The sequence below is a fragment of the Mytilus trossulus genome, chromosome 1 (assembly GCF_036588685.1).
Source record: "Mytilus trossulus isolate FHL-02 chromosome 1, PNRI_Mtr1.1.1.hap1, whole genome shotgun sequence".
NCBI classification, from domain to species: domain Eukaryota; kingdom Metazoa; phylum Mollusca; class Bivalvia; order Mytilida; family Mytilidae; genus Mytilus; species Mytilus trossulus.
In genome coordinates this window covers 96,091,454-96,102,889 of record NC_086373.1, presented here as the reverse complement: position 1 = coordinate 96,102,889, position 11,436 = coordinate 96,091,454, and the positions used below count along the sequence as shown (strand labels likewise).

Here is an 11,436-nt window from a genome sequence, read left to right as displayed (position 1 = left end):
CAGTAAAACGAAAACTACACCATAGAATTTTAAGAACATAATACTAGCTGATAGCGCTAATATTATGCTTTTAGGTCAGACCATCAGAAGTAGCTAGTTATTTAACAGCATTCCATAAATTCTTAATTAAAGGTGTGGTTATAGAAAATATTACTACCTATTGCTGCTTAATTTGAGCCAACAAACCCGGCGTGAATGAATATATAAAAAGATGTTGTATGATTGCCAACTCTCCACAAGAGACCAAATAACACAGAAATTAACAACTATAGGTCATTGTATAGCCTTTAACAATGAGCAAAGCCCATATCACATAGTCAGCAATAAAAGGCCATGAAATGACAAATGTAAAACAATTCAAATGAGAAAACTAACAACCTAATTTATGTACAAAAAATTAACAAAAAAAATATATGTAACACATCAACAAACAACAACTACTGAATTACAAGCTCCTGACTAGGGACAAGCACATACTTAGAGAAAGTTTACTTTAAATGGTTCTGAAAAGTGAAAACAGTTACTATAAATACTTGCTCAAAAACCTTGATGTTCACAGTATAAATATTTGTGAATAAGTACAATACAGTAGTTGACAAGATTTGTAAGAATTTCATAGCATGTATAGCTCTCTTTATTTGTGTAAAAAATGGAGCAGAAAAAGAGCATAAATTGAACAGTAACCAAAAAATCATGGTGAAAACCAAAAAAAAAAGCTTGACTGAGAAGAATGAATGATATCACCAAAACTGGAACAGATCTCAAATTCATGCAGAAACGAAGTAATTTCTGCTGAACATAATTAGGTCATCTAGGGTTATTCATTGGTCATCTTCAAAAGAGAAGATGGGTATAGGATTGTGACAGACAATTGTAACAGTTGTCATGACAATTGTGAAAGCTATTTGTATAAAGCTTCATATTTCAGAAGTTAGAAGACTTGATCCATACCTTGTATGCAGATGCCTGATGTAACTATGTTTCTGTCTGCCCTTGGTTCTTGAACTATTTTTTGGGGGGTTCAGCAACTGTGTGAAACAAAATATGTTCTTTGTCATGTGAAATACTCATATATGATGAGTAAAATGATACATACATTTGGTAAATCTGATCTATGCAAAGTCTACAAGTCTGTCGGTTAGGGTTCACCTAAAGTCTACCTCACTTCATGGATCACTGATCCCAGTCCAGTTCAAGTGGTTGTCATTTTTTTCAATGTTCCTTTAATAATGCTAAGATTTCAAGTTTGGTCACATTATCATATACCATAAGCCATTGGGCCACTATTTTTAGGTGTATGAAAATGATAGTTGGGTATACATATAAGTCTGGCAAGTTTTATCTGACCCTGACCTCATTTTAATGGTTTATTAATGAATGTTAAATTTTCGTGATAAAATCTGATATTCATATTCTATAAGCAATAGGTCATCTGTATTTGGTGTATGGAATCATTGCATGGTGTACATGTCTTGCAGGTTTATCTTACCTTGACCTCATTTTAATCGTTCAACAGTAAATTTTTCATATTTAACCAGAATGCTATAGTAAAATATCAGTGATTAATTGTACAGCATAGAGGCAGCTGCAAACTGTCACTACAAATACATGAAAACACTTGACGAAATCGTTTCAAATTTTGACATGTTGTTCCTGTGACTAAATGAAGATAAAGTTTGATTTTCATGATTTTAGTCGTCGGGTAGTTGTAGACATTTAAGTAGAAAAAAACTATATTTTGATTGACTTTGGCCTTACAAGTGCTGAACCTTACAATCAATTTTAAATTAATCCTGTTTATGGGTCTGGATTTTCATGCAGAAAAAACTGGTACGCAGGGAACCTGACAACTTCCTGTTTCTAATAAGTTTGTTTTTCTCAAACATCAGGCAACAGCAAACTATATTTGGTGCATAGTAAATGTGTCATTGTAAAGTGGACATATCTGTCTGGCAGGGTTAATCTGACCATGACCTCGTTAACAGGTTTATGCCACGCTTGACTTGTCATAAAACCTTCATATTACAGACATACAACATAAATTCAGTCTGGAGTACAGCAGGCAAGACATTTTAGCATTTGCTCTCTTGCTGAACATGAAAAATGAGATCAAAATCAAGTAAAACCAGTTGTTCTGACTAGTGTATACTGTAAATTCAGAAATTATTGCGTGTATTTATTATTGCGATTTTGTCATTTTAGATTTAAATGCGATTTTAATTATAAAATACGATTTTGAGAAAAAATCTGTTTAATTCATGTAACATGTATAAAACATTCCAAAATGCGAGTTTAAATTATTGCGTTTCCAACTCTATCGCATTTTTCGCAATAATAAAAACCTCGCAATAATTTCTGAATTTACAGTATACAAAATATAGTTGACTTTAAGTACATGTATGTGAAAACTTTCCGATAAAACTAATGATGGAGTATTGAACCATGAAAATGAGAACAAACAACCTCTACCAGAAAATAATGTGCAACTGACTATATTATAGACCAGATATAGTTAATATAGGAGCTGATATGAAATCATAGATTGCATCAAATTGAGTACATACTTGGACATTATTTTAGACCATTTCTCATACCATAATCATAAAAGAATGAGGACAGTAAAAGTCTTGCATACCTATCAGGTTCACATTTATAAATTGAGGAAAGAATTATGATTTCAGATGAACAGCTAGTTTTTGTCGAGCCTGCGACTTTTGTCGCAGAAAGCTCAACATAGGGATAGTGATCCGGCGGCGGCGGTGTTAGCTCACTTCTTAAAAGCTTTATATCTTAGAAGGTGGGAGACCTGGATGCTTCATACTTTGTATATGGATGCCTCATGTTATGAAGTTTTCGTCAGTCACATGACCAATGTCCTTGACCTCATTTTCATGGTTCAGTGACTACTTAAAGTTAAGAATTTTTGTAATGTTAAATTCTCTCTTATAAGTAATAGGATAATTATATTTGGTATGTGCATACCTTGCAAGGTCCTCTTGCCCGTTAGACAGTTTTCACTTGACCTCAACCTCATTTCATGAATCAGTGAATAAGGTTAAGTTTTGGTGGTCAAGTCCATATCTGAGATACTATAAGCAATAGGTCTAGTATATTGGGTGTATGGAAGCACTGTAAGGTGTACATGTCCAACTGGCAGGTGTCATATGACCTTGACCTCATTTTCATGGTTCAGTGGTTATAGTTAAGTTTTTGTGTTTTGGTCTGTATTTCTTATACTGTAGGCAATAGGTCTTCTATATTTTGTGTATGGAATGGTTGTGTTGTAAGGTGTACAGGATTACCTGGCAGGTGTCATATGACCTTGACCTCATTTTCATGGTTCAGTGGTCAAAGTTAAGTTTTTGAGTTTTGGTCTTTTTTTCTAATACTATATGCAATAGGTCAACTATATTTGGTGTATGGAAATATTTCATGATCTACATGTCAGTTGTGCAGGTTTTATTTGACCATGACCTCATTTTTTACAGTTCATTGCTCAGTGTAAAGCTTTTTTGTTTTGGTCTGTTTTTCTTAAACTATAAGAAGCAATAAGTCAATTTTATTTGTTGTATGGAAGAATTGTTAGCTGTACATGCCTACCTGGCATGGTTCATCTGACCTTGACCTCATTTTCATGGTTCAAAGGTCAATGTTTCTTGGTTTATGTTAAGTTTGTGTGACTGTTGTAATAAAGCTTTATTATTAGGACTATCATTATCAACATAATATCAATGATTAGTAAAGAAGGCGAGACATTTCAGTGTGTGCACTCTTGTTAAAGGGTAATTTTTTTCTGGACAATTTTAACTACTGCTGAAACATCTGTGTGAAGATTGAAATATGGTATCATAAAATTTGTAGATATGAAAATATTGTTTTTTTCCATCCAATTGTCTGAATGAAATACACTGAGGTACAGGTATTGCTTTATAAATAGTTATAGCAAATTGATGTAATACATATGAAAAGCTGAGGTCATTTTATACAAAGGAACCCTTGATTTCACGCACTAGTATAGATACAACAATGTTTATTTTTGTAAACTTTATTTTCCAATAAATAGAATTTGAACATGATTATGATAGTATATATACAGTGTATGAAACATCAAATTGCCCTCAGTTAAAGGTAACAAAAACAAGCACTACTGATATAAACTACATCAACATTTTAGCCAAAATCAATGAAGTATAGTGTGAATTTCTAAATAAAAACATTTCTCTATTTTACTTTTAAAAGTCACAAAAAAAAATTAATTTAGAATAAATATAATTTAGCCCAATCCCGGAAGGATGTTTGTGTTCATGAAAATCTTATAATTAGTTTACTGTGACTGAATGAACATTGGTTTAACAGATTTTTGAAAGATTATCCTATAAACTTGCTAAATGTTTAAATTTTTTTTATACCTTTGGGCAAGATGTTCATGTATTAGGTGAACATAATTGTCAGATACATGTGAGGGGAAAAAACTTAAAGTTTTCTACATGTTGAACTAAAAATTATTCTGTTAAATGATTTATTATATTGATGTAGCAATTAACCACACGCACTGCTCCAACAGGTCTTAATTCAGTAACTTTAACATTAACAAGTTTAATCTTTGCTATAAAAAGATGTTAATCAAGTCATTTGTAGTACCTTTATACCATTATTTAAATATAGAAAAAAAACCTACTAAAATTGAAAAAAAAAATCATGAAGTAACCCGAAATTTTATTTATATGCTAATTTAATCAGATACCATGACCACTTTATATATAAAAAAAATCATGAAGTAAACAGGAACAAACATGGTCAAATCAGAAATTTTAAATTTTAAGCCAAACTAATTCAGATGAACCCCTTCATAATGTGTTGAATTGTAATTGAAGCAGAATCATGGTTTATTACTTAAATGTATCATCCTATTCTTACAATTGAACAACATGCAGTTGTAAACTTTAATAACAGACATAAATATTGTACTAAAATGACAAAATTGAAAAAAAATCAGTTGAATTGAACAGTAATACACATTAAAACATCAGGTTTTTTTTAATTTTTAATTTAAAATTTTATTTTTTAAGTCTGCAAGAAAACTTTTTTTGGCAAGAATAATTAACAACTGAAATGAAGATTTTAAGAATCTTTTTAAAAAAGGATGAAAGGATGCAGTACTGTATATATATTTAAAAATGAACTGACAAAAATACAAAACATTTCTTGAATGCTACTTTCAAAAAGAACAAAAAATGCAAAATAAAACGGCAGTAAAATCAGCTGTTTACACACACTTGAATAAACAAACATAAAATCTTGTATAATTATACTGTGATAAACATAATGGTTGCCATGTTAACATTGTTTCAACAAAACAAATTGCTTGATATCATGTATACATCATTTCAGCCATTGTTGACATCTTTTTAGGTATATAAACAAAGTCATCAAAATAACCTGCCAGTTCATTTACGCTCATATCATCGAGTCTGGCCTGCTGAGAACAACTGACTGGATCACTGTCACTTGAATAGGATTCAGCACCAGATGACTTTGAAGTACAACTCTTGTTTTGTCTATGCCCACTATAATGACTGACTGTTAATTGATTAGAAGAACCTTCATCCGATGCAGCTGAAAAACTGGCAAAGTCTTTGACCGTCTGTTTGCTTGCAATAGACCCAAAAATTGCATCATTCTTATGAGGACTAGCCTGTGCTAATGGTTTAGTATGTTTTGAGAGATCTTGGTAAAATCGTGGAGTTTCAATTCCTTTGTCTAATTTATGAAGTTTTAACCTTGCTGCTCTAATGACCTGGCTACGATCTTTCTCTGAATGATGTATTTTTAACTTTGATTCCCTGATAATTTGTCTTGGAGACTTGGTTACTTTTGCATAATTAAATTTATTGACAGACTCTGGTTTATCTTTTGAACAACTACACTGGTGTTTCTTACATCTAGCAGATAAGTTTAATCTCTGCATAGGAAGAGTAATATCCTGGGGATATGGTTCTGTTCTTGATGATGACTTTTTATGTTTCATTGTTTTGCCTTTATCAGTCTTCCTATCTTCATTATCACTGCAATATATAAGAAAAGGTATATAAATATTTTGTTAAAAAAAAGCAAATCTGACACAGGAATGACTTCAGCTAAAAGAAAAAAAAAATGGTAAAATTCACCATTTACTCATGATAGGTTTTATGGTACATTTCGACATTCTGAACATTTTTGGCCATGACAAATTTTTTCCCCGTCTATTGCAGTTTTAGAGACAATAGTCAAAACTTTGCATTTATCCCTATGTTCTATTTTAAGCCAAGTCAGCTATTTTGGTTGGCAGACAGGGACATTAAACACATTTAATAAATTAGATAAACCAATGATGTTCCTGGATCAGTATGCATGGTATGGTTATTTTTAAATAAAAAGAAGATTTATGTAAAAGTTTACAGACAAAGATTATACCAAGTACATGTAATAGGCAAAAGCACACTCTAGTCCTTTGAGGCCAATGAACAAATGAAGAATGGTGCTTTGAAACATCCAAGATATATGTTTATGACACAAGAGAAATCTGCAATAACAAGTAGGGCTATTCTCCTACTAACCTCCCAAAAAAATAATCCTCCCCCCCCCCCCATAAAAATTAGAACCAAAGAATAAAAGATCTTTCAAGGAAGAATAAAAGTTTTCCCATGGCAGGTATCAAATCCTTACGTTCTCCATAATTCAGCTACTGACTGAAATGCCTCCTCTTTTTTAGCTGCCATTTCTTCCCTGAAAATAAAAGATTTATAGTGTAAACAAAACTTTATAATTTTAAGCAAACAAGATGCTAATATTTAACTTTTTGAAGAACATGCACGCATGCATACATTTTATTGTGATTTATTTTCATTGTCAATTTTCCCAGTTCATAAAATTATGGCTATGAAATTGTACTAATATGTTGATCCAACATTTCATAGGACACTAAAATTTGGTATAAAAAGTGTTTCACATCTTCTCTTTAAAACTATTGAATGATTGATGCCAGTTACCAGAGAAATATAGCCCTTTTCAAAAACTCATTCTCTTGTTGGGAAGTAGAACTGCACTGCAGAGAACTCGAATTTAAACTGGTTTAGTTCCCAACAAGGGCAATAATTTGTATTCTATAGTGACTTTAAAATCAAATTTCTGCTAATAGAACTGTGTTTCTAGTGAGTCCTATAGTGCTCAATATATCCTCCAGAGTTATGACTTATAGGCAATGTATATATTATATAAATTGAGAGAGTATAAAATACATGCATGTACTAGGGCAAATATAAAAAGAACATGTAATCTGTTCATCAAATATTTCAACACTGGCTTAAACATCTATTAATCTTTCTATTACTTTCCACTAGTACAAATGTATATACATGTCATGCAGTGCATGTGTATAGTCTTCAGCTAAAACATGTTATTTACTTATGCTTTTTTTAAATTTTGACAGCACTATTTCTTTTCTGAATTTCCTAAAATCACATTATTAATTTTTCATGTTAATCCATTGTACAAAAACAGACAGCTGTCAGGCAGTTTTAATCAAGTACCTTTTCATTTGAGGATCCACTTTCATACGTTTAAATGCTGAATTCAAACGTAAACTACTGTTGCTTTTTTCAAGGGATTGTTTTTCACCACCCATGTCCTAAAAATCAAGGCCCTGAAAATAAATAATAAAAAAATTATCAACAAATACAACAACACAAAATATTTTTCATATACATGTAAGACTGTTTTCACAGTAAATATTTGGTTGTCTAAAAATTGCTCTTTCTTATATAATACATGATTTTCTTTTCTCTATAATCTTGCCAATCATAAGTTTAGCTGTTCAGAATAACAATAATAATTAAACTGTCAATTGTTCTTGAACAATTGAGAGGTCTTTCCTTTTATAACGTAAAATACATGTTTCAATAGACGTAAAATGCATTGAAAAGCTTTAAAACACACTGAAAATCCTTTAAATAAGGTCAAAAACACATAATTAGATATATGGGAATTGACCTTGACCTTTGACCTTTTGACCTTTGTCAAGGTCATCAGGCCCCAATGTCATTGCTGAAGACCCCATGGGTCTAGGACCTTTGGTTATGTAGTAAAAGCTGATTTTGTCTTTTCAGAAACTTAAAACAGGCTTTATGCCCCTTAAAAATAGGTTAAATTTCTTCGGTCAAAATGTAACAAAGTTGCGCCGTAATGACCCAAACATTTTCCACTATTTAAAACATCTGTAAGTATAATGGTTGCTGAGATTATCCCATAACAAGGTGTTAGGTCAAAGGTCAAGGTCAACATACAAATTTGACCTTGAGGTATTTTTCAAAGATACATGAATTGATGATGATTGGTGAAGATCCTAGGTGTCTACGACTTACGGTTTCTGAGTTTTGGTGGCCAACCGACACCGGTTAATTTTTATAGGGGCATAACCCTACCAATGAGTCGTTGAATCTTTTCGATCCAAATGTAACGAAGAACCGAAGTCTGGTCCTAAACAAATTTCACCCTTTATTTTTTTTCTACCTATTACGGTTACGGTGTTGGAACGATAACAAGGTTTTTGGGTTTCGGAGGGATTACTCCGAACCGACAAAATATTTCGACTCACAGGGTGAGTTCCTGATAGGTATTCATGACACCGATACAAAGTGTGAACATGAAAGCGACACGTCTTACGGTTACGGAGGCTAACTTCGTCAAAGTTTGGCGGAACAAAAAGAATAATAATTAAACTGTCAATTGTTCTTGAACAATTGAGAGGTCTTTCCTTTTGTAATGTAAAATACATGTTCCAACAGACGTAGAATGTATTGAAAAGGTCAAAGTCAATCTTAAAAAGCTCGAAAAAACACTAAAAATCCTTTATATAAGGTTAAAAACACTAAATTCGCTATCTGGGACATGACCTTGACCTTTGACATTTTGACCTTTGTCAAGGTCATCAGTCCCCAATGCCATTACTGAAGACCCCAAGGGTCTAGGACCTTTGGTTATATAGTAAAAGCTGATTTTGTCTTTTTAGAAACCTAAAACAGGGGTTATGCCCCTTAAAAAAAGGTCAAATCTTTTTGGTCAAAATGTAACAAAGTTGCGCCATAATGACCCAAACATTTTCCACTATTCAAAACTTCTGTAAGTTTTATGGTTTCTGAGATTATCCCATAACAAGATGTTAGGTCAAAGGTCAAGGTCAACATACAAATTTGACCTTGAGGAATTTTTCAAAGATACATGAATTGATGATGATTGGTGAAGATCCTAGGTGTCTACGACTAACGGTTTCTGAGTTTTGGTGGCCAACCGACACCGGTTAATTTTCAAAGGGGCATAACCCTACCAATGAGTCGTTGAATCTTTTCGATCCAAATGTAATGAAGAACCGGTGTCTGGTCCTGAACAAATTTCACCCTTTGTTTTTTTTCTACCTATTACGGTTACGGTGTTGGAACGATAACAAGGTTTTTTGGTTTCGGAGGGATAACTCCGAACCGACAAAATATTTCGACTCACAGGGTGAGTTCTGGATAGGTATTCATGACACTGATACAAATTGTGAATATGAAAGCGACACGTCTTACGGTTAACGCGGCTAAATTTGTCAAAGTTTAACGGAAGAATAATAATAATAAACAGAAGAAATACAGTAAGGTCTTTCCCTTTAGTAAAAGGAAAGACCTTAATAATAATAATCAGAAGAAATACAGTAAGGTCTTTCCCTTTAGTAAAAGGAAAGACCTTAATGAGTGTCTTTCTATTTTTAATAAGTTTTTTTCTTCTCAGATCCATTTTAAAAATCAACTATGTTTTTCATAAAGATTTATTCACTTTAATTTCACAATACACATACACGTATATTATATATCTATCATCTAAATGCAATTGTGAAAAGTGACTTGTTTACCATGGATGTTACAAAAATAAAAGAACAACTGAAGAATTCCAGGGGCTTAAACATCTTAAAATCATTTAAATGCTACAATTATACACATATAAATTATTCTAAATTATAAAAACAAAGTGATTATTTAGGTGTTTATAGGTATAGCTTAATGATCATAAGAGTAATAATGTGATTCAATAACTGCATTGTACAAAATGTAGTTAAAATAATGTTCATTTAGTTTTAGTTGTTATTATAGACAGTCCAAGTTTTTCGAGATGGTCCGAGTTGTAAGATATTTAACTTATGTTAGGGTTCTGTATTAAAGATACTGGCATGACAGCTGGAAGGTTCACAAAATAGATAGTTAAGGTTTTATAATTTATTGATTTATTTTTTATATTTATTTAATTATTTAAATATCATGTATATTTTTCTCTGCAGTGCCACATTATAAATACAAACTTCTAATGAGTTATATACAATAGCGACATAAAATTGTGATCGAAAATACAGAGATTATAGTGTCAAGTTGACACTCACTAATGAGTAAAGACTAACGTTTGTCATTAGAAATCGTCACATTAAAGACTAATGACTTAATTTCCATAATTTTGAAGATCCGTAATTAAAACAGTAGAATACATGTCTTTGCCTTAAAAATTGAAAAAAGACATGTGGATGGTGAAATGATTTCATAAATTGACAATATAACCATGTGCCGATTTGACTAGAATATTCTAAAAGACAGTATTGAGAGGGGATAGGACCTTTATCGGACCACCTTTATCGGGACTCCTGGATCGGCTGTTTTTAAGCTTGGGATTTCGGGATAGACCCTTTCGGGTTAGGACGGCAATTCTTTTTTTCAGATTTCGGGATGCCGAGATTTACTTATTTAATTTCAGGACCTCAGGATTTAGTGTTTTTCAGCACGGGATTTCGGGATCAGGACCCCTCCTATCCCCCCTCAGTATTCCATAAAAATTATTATTTTTTCTTTACACTTACAGGTTAATTCACTAAAATAAACTGTGTCATCCGCACTGTTAAATTAATAACTTATTAATTCTGTTAAAATTAAGCAGACTTCACTGGTATGAAGGTACAATGATTCATTAATTATTTCTATGACAATTTCATCACATAACGTGATTCACATTTGACTTTGCCTTTGGTTTGTTTACAATTTTTAAGACCCCATAAGTGGTCAAAATTATCAATCGTGGCGACATACTCAATTCTTAGCATGATGTAAAAAGTTTCAGATAAGCTTACCCAACCCAACGCGATTTAGTTTAGAATTACTTCCACTAGTAATTTTACATTATTTCCGTCTCAACCTACAAACATGATAAGGAAATTTCCGTCGTCGCCATATTGCTCCAAATGTTTACGTCATAAGCATGTTTGTAAACAAATTCTTAAGTCAATGGAAAAATATAATGCATTTGATATTTGAGAATAGACCTTATTAAATACAATTTTTTTTAATGTTTATAGATTTTTATAAAAATTCCAAATTATTTTAA

At 32.0% G+C, this 11,436-nt stretch overlaps 1 protein-coding gene across 2 annotated transcripts; it reads right to left on the bottom strand.

Annotated features, from left to right (window-relative positions):
- Positions 1 to 4,029: 4,029 nt before the first annotated feature.
- On the bottom strand, positions 4,030 to 11,383 carry LOC134691798 (oxidative stress-responsive serine-rich protein 1-like). 2 transcript variants are annotated; one of them, XM_063552289.1, is made up of 4 exons: positions 11,252 to 11,383; positions 7,569 to 7,681; positions 6,706 to 6,765; positions 4,030 to 6,065 (listed from the first exon to the last, which is right to left on the bottom strand). In XM_063552289.1, the coding sequence occupies exons 2-4, from the start codon at positions 7,661 to 7,663 to the stop codon at positions 5,372 to 5,374; spliced, it is 849 nt and encodes a 282-aa protein (XP_063408359.1). In that variant the 5' UTR covers positions 7,664 to 7,681; positions 11,252 to 11,383; the 3' UTR covers positions 4,030 to 5,371. The 2 variants fall into 2 exon arrangements, with proteins under 2 accessions (XP_063408359.1, XP_063408358.1); XM_063552288.1 differs by having other exon boundaries at positions 11,183 to 11,343.
- Between the last annotated feature and the right edge of the window lie 53 nt (positions 11,384 to 11,436).

What these genes read in the sequence shown, in the direction of transcription:
- LOC134691798 (XM_063552289.1), bottom strand. Translation starts at nt 7,663, where the DNA reads ATGGGTGGTGAAAAACAATCCCTTGAAAAAAGCAACAGTAGTTTACGT. An exon ending in GTGGATCCTCAAATGAAAAG is followed by an intron (nt 6,766 to 7,568) that starts GTACTTGATTAA and finishes TTTTATTTTCAG; the next exon opens with GGAAGAAATGGCAGCTAAAA. An exon ending in GTAGCTGAATTATGGAGAAC is followed by an intron (nt 6,066 to 6,705) that starts GTAAGGATTTGA and finishes TATATATTGCAG; the next exon opens with TGATAATGAAGATAGGAAGA.